We start from the raw sequence: 19,994 nt of genomic DNA on the forward strand, positions 1-19,994 counted from the left end.
GCGCTGCGCGCAACCGGGCTGCTCGGACGCGCGCGCTTCGCAGCAATACTAAGCAAAATCATGTAATCGCGATGTCTCAATGCATTACCGTTGCCGATGTCATGTTGAAAGAAGTTCATAATGAACTTCGCAAATTGGGCCTAGGGTTTAATCGGCTGCTTTTACCGGCTTTTGTGAAAATAAACATGCTTTATCAGGCCAGCCAAATGAGCTAATCTGATCAACCGCGGGTACCAGCCGCTGCCCAGTTCTGGCGCGATTTTAAAGAAAAGGTCACCTTTATCGCTGCCAACTACTTGCTCTTCTCTGCTTGGACTTCCTGGGGCTCTCGGACGGTATTGCGAGCTAGACGTCTGGCGATACGAAAAAAAAAAAAAAGAAATGGACGCATTCTCACTGCACGGCAAGAACGCACTGGAGGCACGTGCGACACACCAACCCATTTGCTATCCATTTGGAGTTTATGAGCACAAACGCATTCTCGCTTGAGAAATCGTCGTGCTTTATTGAACAAAGTTCGGGTGGCCGCGCATCAATACGACAGCGCGCCGTCGAGGAGGCAGAATGTCATTTCTGACTCCGCGTTTCGATTCACTGACTGCAGCCTGGGGTGCTTTCTTACCGCGGTAAGTGAAGCATCACGTAACCAAAGTTTTGCGATAGCCGGCGCACGGTGCAGAACAGTACGCGCGTAGAACCGGCCTACGTGCGACCATGGAACAGCCGTTTGATGCGTTCGCAGGCGTAGGTTCTGTGGAGCCTTGCTCACTCTTGCAGCGCATCCGCTAATCTTCACTTCCCTGCGCTTTTCGCGCGCACAGATAAGATGCGCCTGCCGTAGGGAGAATTCGTTCCTTAAGTCAAAGCAGCCGCTCCTTTCTCATCATCCAGGATGAGGCGTCGGCTGGCAGGCGCACGGTGCCGAGGTCAGCAAAATGCACATATTCTGCGTAACGCTCTATCAGCACGTGTATTGACGTACACCTGTGCAGGTGCGCATGAACCTCGAACGCGCTCTCCTTAAAATACTTTGTGCTGTTGCGAGTACTGCGAGGAACAAGCAACAGTTAAGCAACATGTGTTTTAATATGCACAAAAGCAAGTTGCTACTGAACACGAAATATATGCATTCATAACATACGTCTACGTGCCGCAATTGCACCATATTCGCTGTCAAAAGTAGGAATCGCTGACCTGCAAGGCGTTCATTGTACAGATTCTGAAACGCATCGGTTTCGGCCTGCGATGGCACGTTAGCATGATTCCGCCAAAGAGGGCAATATTTCCCGCGGATATTCCTTCGTCCGTTGCCATTGCCGTGGCGCGGTACATTGCGTATAGCGTTGCATGCGCGTTCATTTCACGAACATTAGTTCCTCCTGTCCCACCTGGCCACAGCAACATCCGGGAAAGCAGGGTCCAGATAACGCAGCGCAACAAAACACGGAGACCAACGCAAACCTGCCCGCTCGGCGCCTTTGCCACGGTACGAAACCTACGGAGCAACACGTGTGAGCGCACTGAACCAAAACAAAACCGCCATTGTGGCTCGAAAGGCGTGGCCACTACGACAAAGAAATAAAAAATCAGCAAAAAAGAGTAGAACCTACAACGTCACTTCCTCCACACTTTTCTCCTAGCGCGCGGAGGGGGTAGGGCCTCTCCTCACTTTCCTTCCTCCATGCGCGAGCAGCGAGGAGACAAGAAGGAGACGCCACGCGAGCACGAGTGCCGCTAGTCTCATGCGCGGACTTCGCGCACTCTTTCACCGGCGCGCGATTCTCTCCTCCACCTCCGGCGCACGCTTTCCTTGCGGCGACGCAAATAATCTCGCAGATTTCACGGACGAGACATGTGCGCGTGCGCACAAAAAAAAAAAAAAAAAAAAAAAAAGAAGAGAGAGAATCACCAGGCGCAAGATGCACAGCAGCATCAGTGAGAGAGTAAGTTTGCTAAAACACTGGCATACAGCCAGAAAAAAGAAAACGAACGCAGACAATTCATCGACGATAACAGCCAAAAGTAAACAGTGAGCCTGCGTTATATGAAAGTTGCGCTAGTACCATGAACAAAAAAAAGAAGGTACGACTACAAATAAATTTTTAGTTGAGAAATATTTGGTAAGGCGGTCACGGAATCGAGGCAGTGTGCTCAGACACCAGCTAAACTTCGGAAGTCATTCCATAATCGCATGACTTCTGGTAGAGTAGATTAGCTAAAAGCATCAGTATTTCCCTAAATACGCACGAGGCTGATGTGATTGCGTAATCTGCGCGATGACCGATCGGAAGGTCTAAAACGAACCGAGGACAGCCTGGTACCTAGTAATTCGAACAATTTTGTGAAATAGGGACAGTAGGCCATTGTCGCGATGGATGGTTAATGGATGAAGTAAGACATCCACTTTAAGTTCTGGTATGCATGATTAGAAGCTGTAATTGCTTGAAATAAATCGACTGGCCCTGTTTTGGGTAGCCTCTAGCACACCGATTGAATATTGATAATTAGGAAACCAGATGGCACAAACAAATTCAAGTTGCCTTGGAAGGTTTGATCACATACCTGACGTTTCAGTGTTTGTTAGTTTGTTATTCCAGACTGTACTATTCCAGAGCCAGGCTGTACTATCAAGCACAAAGACGCCTACGTCCCCTTAGAAAGATACGTTGTTTACAAAATTCCATTCTCTTGTGGAAGACACCACATTGGTCATACCGGCAGGTGCTTCAATGTGCGCCTGCGAGGGCGCAACAATAACGTGGACAACATTGCTACAGACGGCCAACTGGCAGCCCTACGTAAACAATCTGACGCGCGGCCACCTTGCCATCCTCTTTGTCACCACACTATTGTCGCGTACCGCCACCACAACAGCTTGACCAAGGAAATTGTGGAGGCCAACAGAGACGTACAGCTAGGGCAGGAGACCGTCAGTCAGTCTGAGGCGGGGCGAGAAAGGAAAAGGCTTCCGTAGACGTACCAGCACTCCTGAATGCATGTTGTAGCTGGTAGAGGAAACATATGCGAATACCTTAGGAAACATCTATTAAGATATCTGATCACAAGAAAAGCTGGAACGCGACAGTTAAGAAGGGTGGCAATAGGGCGGCAGTAGGGCGGCAGCAAAGGATACACACACATCCGACGTTAACTGCGCATGCTCGCAAGTAGTATACGAGCTGTTCAATTGGTCAGAATTATCTAAAAGAGCCAGCAGAGAATATCTCCGCAACCCTGCGGTTTCCAGATGACACTGTCGTGTGGAGCAACGCTGGATGTGACTTGCTGAATACGATAGAGTCCTTGAACCAGGAAATTTATGTCAACGCTTGCGAATTAATACGCAAGACACTGAACTAATGTTGAAGAACCTGTAAAGCATCTCGAAGCTGCGACCGCCGGCGAGCGACCCTAAATACCGCACTGACCTAAACGAAAACACCTACTTAATAAAGATAATTTGCCGCCGATGTATCTGTTTCGCCGTCAGGAAAGTAAGTGTGCCTGAGCGAAGTATGATTGAACTTTTCATGTTAAGTATCCTTGTTTTAAGAAGTTCCAAGAATTGGTATGCCTTTACGGAGCAATTTCTAGTTTGCTTCCACAAAGGCACAGCGCGCTTCGTAACGTGCAGCACTGTCACGTTTAAAGCAAATTTGGGCTGGTTGGTTCATGATTACGAGCAGTGAAACAGCGCTAAACAGCAGGACGAGGAGGGGGACATAGGCACCAGCGCTGACTAACAACCAAGTCTTTTTATTCTTTCAGCCAGCATATATATACTCCGCCGATGTGTCAAACCACAGAATCAACAGAATTCGGCATGCGCAGGAGAGAAAAATGCAATTATTGCGATAGGAAGGCAATCTCATTCGGAAGGAGAGAAATAGAGGGAAGGCTTACACATGCTTCGCCGCTAACATGAATGTAGAGAGCTTCGGAAATAACATGTGCGCGGCCATCGCGGTATTTTGACAAGTAGGTCACGTCTTTAAAAGACGGCTTGCAGCCGCATTCATTGCAATGTAGTGATAACTGTATCTCTATGGCTCATTTTTGAACTTTGTTTGAATGTTCGCGCATGCGGTCATTGATGCACCGCTCCGTTTGACCAATATAAGAACGCTTGCATGAAAGAGGAATCTTGTAAAGCAAAACTCACGAAACTCCCATAATGCTCCTGTGATCTACCGTGAGTCCACAAAATCTGACGGCTAGGTTTTTCGGGGGACCGTTAATGGGTTAAAGGTTCTAATGGCCCTTCAGGGCAATCTAAATATTTAAACTTCATTGCAGCTTGGAGCGATAAATGGTTCATCCCCTTTAAAACCGGAGTGCAAATAATCACAATTCATGCGTATTCATAGAGCAACCAGCAACACTCGTACAAATAATTCTGTTCCTATAGATTGTGCCATATATATGTTGTCCATTCCCAAAAGTGAACACCACATATTTGTTGTTACGGATAACATTGAGATAAACGCATATGCGCTAATGCTTCACGTAGCCACTGCCGTTTAAAACATTGCCTGACAACTGCCTAACGTCAGTGAAAAGATAGCATATTGTCATGGTGTAGTGACGTTGGAAAAGCATGAACACTGCCAGAAAGAATGAATCAATGAAAGAAGTTAAGTTTTACTGGGTGAACTTATGCACATAAAGCAAGTCACTGGTTAGAAGAAGGAAACACTGCTTAGAAAAGCTAACCTTTATTATATAAGGAAAGACTACAACGCCGCAGCTATAGCACGTATTTTTGTCACGAAAACGTGTTGATATCCGTTACGGCACTAATAGTCAGTTAAAATTCTTCGAATTATCAAGAGCTTATGGATGTTCAATTATGTAATTAATATTGTCTCGCAAAAAATACCCGGTCCGGACAGCAGCACGATCACCGCCGCTTTCGGCGCTTCCTGTCTTAGGATCATTGGGACGTGCTGTTATCCTGACCTGACCGACGAACATTTAAAGGGCATTGGCAAAGAACAAACGTCGCTTCTTCCGGTAATTTCAAACAACAGCTGTTATGCAATAATCTGTGCATATGTTATAACTCGCCCCCCCCCCCCCCCATTTCAAACATAATTTAGTCGAAAAAAAAAACATGCAATAAGAAAGACATTTGGTATATTCTTTAAATTTGCATTGTTTGCGTCCATCTAAAAAGAAAACAAAATTCATCCCCGGATTCATTAGTACCTAAAAGGGCGATAACACCACGATATGGACACATTGCAGCCGATGGCTGGATGACTCCAAAACCTAGATAGACTAGCAAGTATTCGCCAGATAAAAACAAAACAAAAAACAAATATTACTTCTCCTAGCCAGACTCGGGCTATCAATTGGCTGAGGCAGCAGTTTGGGGGCGTCGTCCCGATGTTCTTACGCTTAACCAAGCTGTGGGTGACACCAGTTGACAAATGACGACGTGCGCAAACGATGGCGCTTACCTTAGCGTCCCATGTGATGCGATTGTCGTCACGCGCGGCAAACATCGAGTTACGCACCCACGGCTTCTTTTTTTCCCTGTTTCTCCATTAATGCTCGTATTAACAGAGCTTTATTAACGATTAGTACATCGAGCTTCGAGGCTGGTTTCCTGCCACAATCCTAGCACTACTGCTGCGGAGGCGTTGTAGCCCAGTGTCTATGACGTTGCGCTGCTGAGCTCGGGTCGCGGCCTCACTTCAATGGAGGTAAACTGAAAAAACTTTCGTGCACTTAGGTTTAGCCGCACGGTAAAGAACGTTAGGTAGTCAAAATTATTCCGGTGTCCCCCGCTACGGCGTTCGTCATGATCATATCGTGGTTATGGCGCGTAAGACTTAATTTTTCCTGCAGAGGCGAGCCCAAGTATGGCACGTGTGCAAAACGCCCTGGTAGGGGCACGCGTCACAGCCCTTGCGTGCCACAAGCGCCCAGCGAAACCTGCCTGCCAAATCAGCTGCGCCGCCTCGACGGAGGGCGGCCCGCCAACCCGCCCGTTCGTTGACACGGCCATCGGAGCGCGACTGGGCTTCGCTTCGTTGACGCTCGTCTCTCCGTCCGCGTTCCTTTATCCTGTGGCACTGCGTCCTGCGTAAAGTGGACGAGAGCCATGTGGTGGCGGTAGCCAGTCGCAGTTTTATGAAAGTTCGCACGTGATAAGCATACCGTTCAAGCGAAACAGTGAGAATTGCGTCGATTATAATATCCAGTGCATCACTTTAGTGCAGGAAGTCCCACACAAAATGGTACCGCCTCCTAGATCCACCAAAAAAGAAGGGGAAAAGAAGAAATGCAAAACGAAAAACGTATCCAAGAGCCTTGATCCCGAATGTGCTCTTCAACTTTATTACACCCAAGCTCACTACATGAAACACAAGTTTTATGAGCCTAAACGACCTAACCAAACGCACTTGAATGATTCAAGTAGCTAATTAGTTGACACCGGGGTGAATATAGAGTCTAATTCATGGTACTGTGCATATTCAAAAAGGCCTTGCAGACACACGGACATAACAAATTCACTGACGATCACGATACTCACTAATGCAAAATTTGAGCGCAGCTATATACGTGTTTTCATTTCGCCACATATTGGCTGGCGCGGACAATCTGTCTCACGCGGCACGTTGAAAACGGAGCGAAACGCTGCAAAACAAGCAGCACTGAAGCTCTACGATAGCGGCGAGCAGGGTCTGCCATTGTCGAAAATCTGATCTGTGGGTCAAGCGCGTCGGCTTTTATGCAGGACTCGTCGAAGGTTCCCACTGTAATCATGCGGCTTCCAGAAAAAACTACACAATTCGTGTCGCGCATACAATCAGACTATAAATACTATAGCGCCATCTCGTAGTCTTGTGCTTCACTAGACCTGCTTTCATCCTTACCCTTTCGCCATATTCTCCTCTTCCACTCTCCGTCTCATGCTTTTACTGTACCCTCCTCCTCCACTTTCCTCCTCGTGCTTTCTTCTTTCATCTCCCGCTGCGCTCCGCGTTCGCTTTCATCTTTCGCTGTGCTCGTTCGCTCGGATACGCCGAGGAACGACGCCGAGGCACGTCGACGCTCAATGCAGGAGCGGGCACCTAGGAACTGCGCTCCAAAAAAGAAGCTATTATTCGCCCATCTATTGAACGCGCTAGATGCATTTTGCGATCGTGGCCAGGCAGCTTTTCAATATCCATCTTTTTTACCCTTTTTAGAGGAAGATTGGTGTGGGCCAGTCGGTTTGAGAGTTTAGAATTTGGGGCCTTCGATGTGGTTCGCCGTGCTTTCTTGAGCAGTCTTCTTCGTACTGGATGCAGGTGCAATGGCGCCGAGGTCATTCAGCAATGCACACGGGGGACGTCAAAGAAATTAAGTTGAAACCCCCGAGCCAATGCGCAGAGAAATGATAAAGCACGCTTGGAAAGTGTGTTTCGTGGAAGGGAGTCGTAGTGGCGGGTCTTTAGTTTAAGGAGGAAGGAAAGTCCGCTGGATATAGCTTTTCAACCCATGTTGCTGCAGAGGACTACAAACCGGCAACTGTTTGATCAAACGGGAATGATAGTTGGCAACAGGCAACAAGTAACTGGAAACGCTTGCCAGGTTCAACGAAATGAGTGTTTCCCCCGTAAGGCCGAGTGGAAGCAGATGCAGTCCAGGAATACATGCGTCTTTGTTGTAGCTTTTTGCACTGTCTAGACGGAGCTCTCAAAAACTGGCACTCAGGAGGAGACGAGAGGGTTGCCTGCGTTTTGCTACGGCAATCAAATCTGTGCTCCACCAGACCCTGGCTCTTCCTTCGCGTTGCCAGCGTGCACTCAGGCCATCGAGGGGTGCCATCTCCAACCACCACAAACCATGAACTGCCACCCCTAACTGCCGCAGTCGACAGGATGTTCGTAACAAATGTTAATAATAAAAAAATTGCGGCACAACCCATCTCAAGATGACTGTCGATGGTAATGCGTTAGGATTGAATCAAGAGAGCGACACAACGTATTGCCACCGTCGAAACAGGTTATGTATGACGCCAGTACTGCAGCGTGATTCCTATTTCGCGCTTCCCTAATGACACTCGGCGCCATCTAGCGCCGCCGCCGCGAAGCCTGCGCGTGGCCTCCAAAAAACATGGCGCACCAGTGCGTGCAAACGCTGAGGCAACCAGGCTCTTCGCGCGCGCTTCTTTTAGGACAGGCTGCTCCATCAAATGGGACTTCCAAGAACTGCACGCGTGGCTTTCGAGACGAGAAGCGCGGCGCGCCGGTGCGTGCGAACGCTGATAATTGTTCCCTGGTTTCCTGCGCACTCATTCGCAGGTACCCAGTGAGCCAAGTTGGCCTCAAAGAGGTTCATTGCAGGCCAGCACAGACCGAGTGGCACTAAACCACATAAATAAATCACACAAACTAAATCGATATGGCTAGATAAGTGTAGTTTACGACCATTTGTAACATAGTAGGTACTTTTTAGCGTTATCATGATTTTCAAAAATCACCTGTGGCTTATGTAGCACAAATGTGCTGCTTGAGCCGGATTGCTCAAACCGCCGTACATTATTTGCGCCAAAAAGCAATTCTGGCAGAGCCCATCTCACGATGCGTGTAGACGATAATGCCATTAGCGTTGAAGCAGTGTAGCGACCAACCATATTGCCACCGCAGAGCCGTGCGTACGCCGCCGGAGTCACTTGTCGCACTTCCCACTGAACACACTGCGTCATTCAATGGCGCCCCCGCGAAGTTCGTACGTGGCGCTTGCGTTCATCGTCATCATCAACATCAGCTTGGTTACGCCCACTGCAGGGCAAAGGCCTCCCCCATACTTCTCCAACAACCCCGGTCATGTACTAATTGTGGCCATGTCGTCCCTGCAACCTTCTTAATCTCATCCGCCCACCTAACTTACTGCCGCCCCCTGCTACGCTTCCCTTCCCTTGGAATCTAGTGCGTAACCCTTAAAGGGACACTAAAGGTTACCAGAAAGTCAAGTTAAAGTGGTAGAGCAATGTTCTAGAACGTCTAAGGCGTCAATCTAATCGCGAACAGAGCTTTAGTAACCGAGAAATCGAGGTAAATGCACGACACGATTTGAGACCCCCCAGCGACATTCCGGTACTAGCCCGATGACGAAAGCACTCCTCATAATTTGTGTTACTAATACTCATCTACTCGTATTAAAATATCATTTTATTCGATTATAAGACGGAAGAAAATGCTACTTGTCTACATCTATTTGATTCTAAGAAAAAATAACATATTGACGTTACCCTTCAGTAGTATGGGTGTTCGAAAGGTTTCGTTTTCGCTCGACTCTGCGCGCTCGACTCTGCGCCGCGCACGCTTTGGAGTTTCGGTAGTTTCGTTATCGCGTCGTGCTGTGCGGGTTCCGCTGGCTCGCGAAACTTTCATTTCGAACAAGCAGTGAGAATGCCACGTCCTTGTGATGTCGTGGGAAGCCCTCGTTGCTTTCCCGCTCCGGAGAGCCGGTGTCGAGGCCGCCGTCGTAGTACGCAACGACCCCGGCAGCGCGAGCCCTCAGCAGCAGGTCGCGCTCGTCAGTGCTCAAATCACTGAAGTTGAGCCCAGCATCGCGAGCCAATCTGTCGTTGTCAGGGTCCATTGTGACGAGCGTCGAAGTTTGCGTCATAGAATAAAGTACCGGCTTATGGTCGCGCGTTTCTCCTTCCGCTAGCCACCATACTCCCGCTTTCGCTCTGCTGTCGGCTCTGTCTTGGCTCTGTTTCTGGCCGCGCGTTCGCGTTTTGCGCAGAAAAGCCGTAGCGCCGTCTGCGGACGCCGTTCTACTCACCGATGGCGCAACGTCACTATGAGACCATGATGTCAGTACTCCTCGATCGGAGGGCGGGCGACTTGAACTGCGCTAGAGGTACGCGGACGCTTCAGAACGCATTTTCTCTTAAAATAAGTCTCTCCTTGGCACGAAACAAGCGTTTCGAGGTTTCTGGGATGGTATTTCAACAGTCCACGTTCACTTAATAGTAACCTTTAGTGTCCCTTTAATGCCTATCGGTTATCTTCCCTCCTCATTACATGTCCTGCCCATGCCCCCCCCCCCCCCCATTTCTTTTTCTTGATTTCAACTAAGATGTCATTAACTCGCGTTTATTCCCTTCCCCAATCTGCTCTTTTCTTATCCCTTAACGTTACACCCATCATTCTTCTTGCCGTCGTCGTCATGCCGTCGTCGTCACACAGTCGTCACCATAGCATTGTCGTTATGCCGTCGCTGTCACGCTGTCCTTTTACCATCTTTATCGCTTCATGAACCTCATGCCATCGCCGTCACAAGACCTTCTTTATTCTATCAACGCCATTGCTACTTCGTTATGTTATAGTCATGATAATGTCGTAATCGAATTGTGATTACGCCACCATTTTCATGTCATTATCGTCACTGCGTCGTCATCACACAGGGACTGTCAGGCATCCGTTGTCATGCCATCGTTGTCATGCCTTCGTTGTCACGCCATCGTCTTCACACATTCGTCCTTATGCTATTGTCCTTACGCCGTCCTCCCCACGCTCTTATAATTTTAATATCTTCATCATTTAAAGTCGTCATATCATTATCGTCATGCGTCGCCGTCATACCGCCTTTTTCGCTCTATCGATGTCATTCCTCCTTCCTCATTTCAATGTCGTCACTGCGTCGTCATCATCACACAGTCGTCGTCATGCTGTCATGCTCTAAGTGATCTTGGCAAGTGAGTGCCATAGTAAAGTGGGCCGATAGCGGTGACAGTGTATGTCGCATATAGCCGAAGCAACAAATTTCGTCTCAAAATGACGATTATTGATTTTAAATAAACGCAGCTTGAGCAATACGGTGTGTCGCCACATCGCTTGAATGCTAATCACACTACCATTGATGGTCATTGTGACATGAATTCTGCCGTAATTTTCACTAATTGAAGCACCGAAATAACTTGAACGACAATGCATTTCGTTGCACCCTTTCAGAACGCGTATCATAAAATTGGTTTCATCCTCAAAATTTGGTCCGAATGAATATTGTGACGTGGTAGTGACGATGAAGAAAGCAGCCAAACTGGGAAAGACGAAACGTTTTATTGGGCGAACTTGTGCTCTCAAAAACAGGCTACACTGAAAGAACGGCGCCAGCGTCGAATGCAGTCGGCGATCGTCGAAAACTTGATCAGCGGGTCAAGCGCGTCGGCTTTTATACAGCAGTCGTCGAACGTTCCAGAGTAATCGCTGGGGCCCGCGTGCCTCCCACAAAGTTCTACATTATTCGCGTCGCGCACACATGCAATCAGATTACACAAGGTTCGGTCACAGACAGCCGATGGAAGCATCGAAAACATTCCAGAAACTTCCCACACATGCAAGCGCGTCCTGCGCTGTGCGATAACATTTGTTAGGCGGTGAAACGTGTCGCCCGATAAGAACGAACAAGTACACGTGTCAATATGCCTTGCGAACTAACTGGCTGCTATTCGTGAATTGCATTGTGTGCAGGAAAATAATTAGTTGAAATGTTAATGGGCGAAAAATCAAGTTGATTAAGCACTTGAATTCCTCGCGCAAATATAGGCCGCGTGCACCGCCTATAGAGGCGCCACTGATAGCCACCTCGCGGGCGCTTCCAACAATACGCGCGGGAGCAGTAGCAGACGACAACGCTTTGCAGCAAGGGTGACTGAAGTTCGCGGCTGCGATTTGTCCTTTGTTCGGGCGCCAGACTGCTTCTTCTGCGGTGACAGCTGTAGGGAAGACGCAGACCTCTGTGGGAGCGGGTATGAACAAGATGTTACCGGTGTTTTGGGCAACATGGTCCACATACGCGCCAGGTGCGTCCCGCAGACAAACGCCATGAAGACCATTTACATGAAGTGGAGCTCATGTAAACTAGCCGTTGACTAATGCGATGTCTCGACCGTGTTTTTTTCTTTAATTATACCCTTGCCGTAATGCTGCTTCTGTACTTCAATAATAAGCACCCGTCGTTAGTGCAGACTTAGATAACAAATCCGCACGGTGCGATGTCTGCATATGCCGTTGTGATTTTTCTGCCGATGAATACATGTGACGCCGCCGAATAAGTGTAGTGAAAGTCGCCTGAAGAAGAATAATTGCGAATTTATTGATAGAAACGCGTACACTGTAGTCAACGAAGCCACCAAACGCACGGGTTAATAAAAGCGCGTGTTAGCGCTGTACCGCCGATGAACTGCCGTTCGCGCTGCAGTTTTTGCAATTTTAAATTCCCTAAGGGAGCTGCTTGGAAACGTACAAAGTTATAGTCTAACGTTGCAGTACTTTTTTTAAATGTTACTAGAGAGAGGTGCCACATGATATATTTAAAGGCAGAGCAGCGCCAGTCAAATTAGATCCAGCGCTGGCGGCAAGGCCGGGTTTAGTCCTATGCGGCGTAAGCATAACAAGAAATAATTCAGTTGAGTACAAAATTCACTTGCAAGAAGCGACTACGTTGTGAAACAAACAAATCACTCGGCGTGTTAAGTCTGCTATGACAGCATCAAGGTGTGATGACTTACCAAACGTGACGCGAACTATTCATCGAAAAATGGATCAGCGAAAAATGGACCAAAATACCATATGCAGCAACTATTAGCAATTCTCACCCTTTCCCAAAAAACCACAATATCTAAGATGCCCTCGGGCGAAATGAATAATGCTGTTAAAGAAGCGCTTGCTTGGTGTCATTCCGATAAGACACAGCGTGATTTATACCCTTTACAAACGAGGCAGGGTGAAAACCTCGCAGCCCAAAAGAATCAAGAGTTATGCATGAAGCAACTAGCAATAGTTAAACATGTGCGAAGCCACGCATAAAATAGATGTAAAAACATGAAGTCCGCGACAGCTGGTGCGAGGATTTACCGGGCCACATAAAACTAACAATTTCAGTTCTTGCAAACTTCTGTAGCTTTAACATACAACACAATGCGCTCATGCAGTCGTGCTGCCTAGCTAGCCCAACGCGGTAAAGAAGCGGAAAACAATATAGGCGGCAAACGGCATTCCGAACTTTAGCAAAATGCCTTTAAACCACATGCTGCACTGCAGAAGGACTTCGTCGCTTACGCGTCTAACTACAATCGAGTAAAAAAATATTAATAAAAGAAACCGAAGCGACGAAGGAAAGGATGAGAACAAGAAATTTCGCGCCGAAGCGACGATCCATTGCCACCGTTGCTCCTGCTGATGAGGCTTTGCGGGGAATAATTAGAACCCTATCGCCGGCACGTTTTCGCCGGTATTTGAGCCCCCCACCCTGCAACAATTCTTCTTCGACATTCTTCGGAAGCTTTGGCCATCCCACACATGCGAAGGGTGTTGCCTATTTCGCTCTCAAAACACAAATAAGACGGAGAAGCACCATCAGCGGCGCAGCAAACTACGGCGTGCTACGGCGCGCGGCTCGCTCCTCTCCCGTGCGTTCCGCGCAAGGCCGCCACCAGTGGCGCGGCCATCGGCGTGCACGCCGCCTATAGCCCGCATGTTTATAGGGTAATCTATTTGTCGTAGTAGAATTGTGCTAGATACCACAGGCAGTGGCGTAGCCAGAAATTTCGTTCGAGGGGGCAGCGGGGTGCGGGCTCACGTTGCAGCTCGGCCTCCCCCTTAGCGAATTTGCTGAGGGATCAAATACATTAACAATAACTGCATTGCCATTGCAGCAAAAATGCTGCACATGAATTGTTGAACGCTACGCACTGTCAAGACAAATAAAATATGTATTTTTTCATAAAGGAATATACTACTATGTCTCAAAAATTGTGCCCGAAATAGCTGATATCAATGATTCCTTGTTTTCTGTCTATTTGATGAGTAAAGAACGTACATTTTTGTACATATGCAACGACCATCTCAATGACGCTGTCCTTTGTTACAATGTATTGAGCAGGAGCAGCTGTCACCGGTCTTGTATTGTGAAGGATTGCACCAAATATCTAGTTGCAACAGAGAGCACATATAAAAAGTAGGAGTTCTGCAATATATACGAGGGCGAGTCAAATGAAAGTGAGCCAATGCGAAAATGTGACAAACATGGTACTTCTTTAAAAATAGTCTCTATGAGCAATTAGACATTTGTCCCACTGACTAACGAGTCGCGTGATTCCCATCTGATAAAACTCCTTCGGCTGCTGCTTCGAAAAGTCTGTAACTGATTTGATCACGTCATCGTCCGACACGAATCTTTCCCTTGAGCTGTTTTCTTCAAATGTTCCAAAATGTGGAAGTCGCAAGGCGACAAGTCTGGGCTGTATGGCGGATGTTGCGGCGTTTCCCACTTTAACTTTGCCAGTTTCGTATTAATCTCATCAGCGACGTGGGGACGGGCATTGTCGTGAAGCAAGGTGAATTCATCCGTCAATTTTCCGCGTCGTTTGTTCTTGATTGCGACACGCAGCCGATCCAGCGTTTCACAATATCGGAAACGATTGATAGTCTATCCAGGTTTAGCAAATTCGATCAGTTATGGCTCCTCACGATGAAAAAGACAAGTCAACAGTACCTTTCCGGCGGAAATGACGGCCTTTGCATTCTTTGGCTGTGGTGAGTCCGAATTTTTCCACTTTAATCTTTGTCGTCGTGTTTCAAGCTTGTAGTAGTGGCACCATGATTCGTCCCCGGTCACAATTGCAGACAAGAAGTCTTCACCGTCATTGTGATACCGGATCAGATCAGTCAAGGTAGCGCCGAACCTCTCCGTCTTCTGGCGGTAGTTCAAAATCTTCTGCATCCATTGCGCACACAAGAGCCGATAACCGAGATGCTCATGAATTGTGGTGGGAACCGAACCGTGCTTGATGTTCACACGCTCTGCCAGCTCATCGAAGCTTATCCTCCGTTCTTGTCTAATAAGCTCATGTACCGTTTCAATTGTGTTGGGGGTGATTGAACGATGGCTTTGACCGGGTCTCGGATCGTCTTTGCAAGTTTCACGTCCTTCTTTGAACCGTTTCCTCCAACGCTTCACAGTGGCCAATAAAATACAGTGTTCAACGTACACGGCAGCCATACGGCGACTAATTTCTTTCTGGAAAACATCTTCAGCTGTCAAAAACCTCCCAACATCACGCTGTTCGACTTTTGCAGTGTCCAATATGTCACGCAACCATGTTCACCCAGTGTACGAGAACATTAAAGAACCTTTATCCTCACACCCGCGCGTCACTTTTGTAAATGAGAGATGCCTCTGTGCTACGCGCATGTTTCGCACATAATGAACCGAACCATTACTGCGCGGGGTGGGTTGGCTCACTTTCATTTGACTCGCCCGCGTACATTAGAAATGCGAAGATACAGGTTGATAAAGGGCAAAAAATGTCACTAAAACAATGTTCGCTGCAGTATACATATAACCTCGAGACAAGATATTTAAATATAATTATTAGACTCCAATAAATCTGCTTATCTAAGAAAAGGTAACTATATAATGCGCCAAGCAACGCAAATAAACATGTTCCGCAACCACAGATTCAGAGATCACAGTACCCCCTCCCACCACTCCCCGTGGTGTATCGCGCGCGACAGGAGGCGGCGCGCTTTCTCCTTCGGGCACACTTTTCTCCTTCATCGCTTCTCTCCTTTGCGAACACAAGACTGAGCCACCATCGTCGGCTCACCCATGCCACCCCCTCCCCCTTGCGCTTTCACTCGCACGTACAGCATGCGGCGCGCGCTCACGATGTTATTGCCCTTGGACTTTATACGGAACATGACGGCGACGGCAGGAATGCGCCTGGAGTGTCCACTTAATTGCGATCGCAATAATGTAATAAGAGTATCCGGGAACTGTAGCGTCCCGTGGCCCATTACTTTCTGCAAAAGAAGTAACAAAATCGAACTTTCACCATGCGACAATTTGCTGCGTCACAACAATATCTTTTTCTTTTGTGGGGCGGAGGTACGGAAATTAATAAAACGCAGGGAAAGCATGTTGGCCACAATGGAACGCCTAATTTGGGCGCTTAATATGGTTACCGAAGGAATATCGAAGAGAACGAGACACGTTTGGTCCACAGGGAACGCATGCACCCGCGAGTCAAAATTTTCCGGAGAGGCTCAAGCGAACGCGTTGCAATCCGTCGAGTCCCCGCAGTGATGGCAGCGAACGATAATGTATCGTTTCTTCTTGTGCTAGCCAGAAAGCGTCCAAAATTCTGCTAGATGAAAATCCACTCGGCCAGAGAAAGACGAACGCGCATCGAAGTGCGCCGCGCGATGGCAACACGAGAAAAACGCATGCACTCTGGCTGGTTCCGGCAGTACGCGGGTAACGAGAACAAAGAAAATTGAAGAGGCTCAATGTGTCTTCGCGAATAAAGGTCAAAGCATAAAAATAAATAAGAACGTCGTTCCCTTTGCTGGCTTTAGTGTCTTGACATGGATGCTTTGGCGCAGGTGAAGAAAAATGTTGATATTATTTTCTGTGACATGACGGCACAAAGGAACCCCCACAACGCTTCGTCTCATCGGACCTCGCTGCGCGCTTTGTCCACTTGTCTGACAGTGTGTTGATTTGGCTTGTCTCGTTCTATGGTCAATGGATAAGTCAATGCGCCTTTGGCGTCAAATGTTTATAACAACATTAAACCCACAAAGTTCCGGAATTGAAAATCTAAAGCATGACTTTGGAAATGTCAATGCACATTTCGCATCACAAGTTTATGAGAACTTTATACGCATAAAGTTTCATAATTTAAAACCATGAGCTCCGTAGATTCCGCAGCCTCCGCGAAATGCCGCGACGAGCCACCAAAAGACCCTTGAAACTTCGCTCGGATGTCCGCGGGGCTCCTTGCGTTGCGATATGTGGCTCCCGGTGCATGGGCGTCGCCGCGACATCCAGCCCTATTTCGCAATGTTCCTACTGAATTGTATTGTTGAGCATGGAAAGGACATGCTAGACAAAATACAGCATGATTTCCAGCGCCGGGGTTTGTTTGGTCGGCGACGCATGACAGCGGGAAAAATTTCAGGTGGGGGGGGGGGGGTGGGGGGTTGCAGCCCCATAAGACCCCCTCGACCCTGGCTACGCCCCTGACCACAGGCGATTTTAAGAAGTTAACTATGCAGAAAAACACCCTTTGCCCGCACCCACACAACCCAGACAAAAAAAAATTGGAGAATGCGTGAACCGCAATGTGAAGAAGTGGCGTGACACTTCTACCCTACTTTTTAAAAGAAATAAGTCACAGTGTTGAATTTTTCCATGTCCGTTTCAACTAGCGTACCAGTATTCTTGGGACTTAATAGAAGAGGTTGCAGAAAAAAAAATAACGTGAGAGAAACCGCGCCAGTTCTGAGAGGGATCCACAACATAGAATGAATTAAAAGACTGCCCGAAAAATAATGAAATACAAATCAACGCAGCTATAAATCAAGAAGCTTCGGTATTTCAATACTGATGCCGAACGAAGGTGTTACGGATATGTTGCGGTACGAACAAAATTTTTTTTTTGGAAGATGCCACATTTCAGATTCTCGTCCTGAGCATCTGTCTCTTTGCAGCGTTTTTCGAGCCAACCGATGTTCGCAAGGCCGTGAAGCCATTCCTGTCAGACGCCTGGCGCCATCTGTCTATTGTATCACCAAACCTTGCAGAGCTGAGAGCCATGCACGCCGCCCTGGGGAAAATATTGGGAACCAGTCCTACCATAGGTGAGCGTGTGCATGCATGTTGGCGCCACTTGCACTTCGAGTTGCACTGGGTATCGTGGGTCATGTAAACGCGAAGTGTGTCAGACGTGTCATTCGACCATGAGAGATTTTGCCTAAAAAATCATGCTGATTTACTACCTTGCTCACAGACATTTCCCGGAATACCTTTGTTGAAAAACATTTCCTGTAACTTTCTAAGCGCGTCACGTAACAAGAAATATTTTATATGCTTATATATATGTATTATATAGCATTTATTTTAACGCCTAAACCTTCACAACTTCACCTACCGAACCTGCAAGAAGTCATCTTCAATATGTAAAGGTGCCTATTGGCAACTTCGAAAAGAGAATTTCGTTTAAGATCGACCTGAATTCTAAGAAAAATTCACCGAATTGATCATTTCTTGCTGGCTAAATTGCTATCGATTTATTTATTGCAGTTATTTTGCTGAATTGCCCCAGAGATCTATAATGCACAAACATTAATTAAACGCCAGTAGACTCAGAATTTTCTGAAATAATCTGCCAAACCAGCAATACTCTCGCTGTTGCTCCAGTTTCAATCACAATTTTGTCAGTTAGCTGCTCCTCGTAAAATTATGACCAGAGTGCAATACATGGGCCTGTTTATTGACGTTCCGCCATTATTTCATTTTCATTTTTGTTTTTAGCAATCTATAAATCTTTTAATTTTGTCTCTGCCGAACCTACGGCATAGTCCCGTGCTACCTCTTCACCGCAGAACGCAGTGACTGTCTTGCTTCAGACAATCGGCGCGCGCAGCTTGTTAGTTCAACGCGACCTTCAGCACGCGAGGGACTGCGTTGCCGAGTCCCGATAACTATTAAAATTCCTCTCCGTGGAGTGTGCTTGTCGTTCTTTCCAGAGTGCGGAAAGAGCCAAGAGATCGCACGAGAGCTCTTAGAGTTGACTTCGTTTATGCCGTCTTTGGAGGCTGACAAAGAAGCTTGAGAACAAGTTAAGGACCGCGCAAAGAGCAATGGAACGAAGAATGCTAGGCATAACTTTAAGAGACAGAAGAGAGCGTTTTGGATCATAGAGCAAACGGGTACAGACGATATTCTAATGGACATTAAGAGAAAGAAATGGCGCTGGCCAGGCAATGTAATGCGCAGACTAGAATAACCGTTGGACCGTTAGGGTGACAGAATGGGTACCAAGAGAAGGGAAGCGCAGGAGAGGACGGAAGAAGACTAGATGGTGCGACGAAATTAGGAAATTTGGAGGTGCTAGTTGGAACGGAGGTGCTAGCGCAGGACATGGGTAATTGGAGATCGCAGGGAGAGGCCTTCGTGCTGCAGTGGACATGAATAGGCTGATGATGATGATGCCGTCTTTTTGCTACATTGCTCCTCGCACTCCAGCCTTCGAAACACACACCTAAGCGCGCGTGTGCCAGAAGACTAGTGCGCGCGGCGTGTCCATTCTGAATGGGGCAGTAGAAAGCGACGGCCAGGAGTTCGTGGTTGCTGGCGGCATCCTCGGCCCGCTAGATGGCCCATAGTTGATCCTCGAGGGCGGGTCTGAGCAGCGTGGCTGCCCAGCGCGTGCGAAGGCTGTTGGTAGAGGCCGCGTTCTCGTTATTGTAGTATATCCCTCGGCATTCCCATAATATATGCTCCAGAGTGGCTCCGGATTCACATGTGTTGCACTTGTCCGCTTGATATATATTTACACGTGTACCTGTTTATTTTTACCGCGCGACCACGTTTCATCACTTAACAAATGTTATCGCACAGTGCAGGACGCGCCTGCATGTATCGAAAGTTTCTGGAATGTTATCGATGGTTCCATCCACCATCTGTCACCGAACCTTCTGTAATCTGATTGCATGTATGCGCGACGCGAACAGCGTAGAACTTTACGGAAGACATGCCGGTCCCAGCAATTGCTCTGGAACATTCGACGACTGATGTATGTAAAGCCGACGCGCTTGACCCGCAGATTAGATTTTCGACGATCGCCGAGTGTGTTCGCCGCTATCGTTGTTCTTTGAGTGTAGCTTGCTTTTGAGGGCACAGGTTCGCCCAATAAAAGTTAGTTTTGTCTTTCACAGTATTGCTAGTGTGTTCTTTAACGTCACTACAACGTGGTATCTGGTGGAGGCGCTTTACGTCCATGTACCGGACGCCCCCGGCAAGCCGTAATCCAAGCCCGGACAACAAAGACAACACCAACGTCGTCTCGGAACATCGAGCAAGCCGCCGGCCGCAACAGCTGCCCCCGGAGCACGGACTTCTACCAGAGAATACCAAGAAGAGCGTGGCCAAGACACCAATGGCTGCCACAGCGTCCCCCATTCTGCTGCAAAAAC

At 47.8% G+C, this 19,994-nt stretch overlaps 1 protein-coding gene across 1 annotated transcript in view; it reads left to right on the forward strand.

Annotated features, from left to right (window-relative positions):
• The window catches only part of LOC142578517 (uncharacterized), a 729,695-nt gene that overhangs the window by 591,449 nt on the left and 118,252 nt on the right, over positions 1-19,994 (forward strand). The window contains exon 5 of the mRNA XM_075687894.1: positions 17,508-17,657. Within this exon, the coding sequence (XP_075544009.1) occupies positions 17,508-17,657 (150 nt within the window). The remainder of the gene's footprint in view (positions 1-17,507; positions 17,658-19,994) is intronic.

This window comes from Dermacentor variabilis, chromosome 4 (assembly GCF_050947875.1).
Source record: "Dermacentor variabilis isolate Ectoservices chromosome 4, ASM5094787v1, whole genome shotgun sequence".
NCBI classification, from domain to species: Eukaryota; Metazoa; Arthropoda; class Arachnida; order Ixodida; family Ixodidae; genus Dermacentor; species Dermacentor variabilis.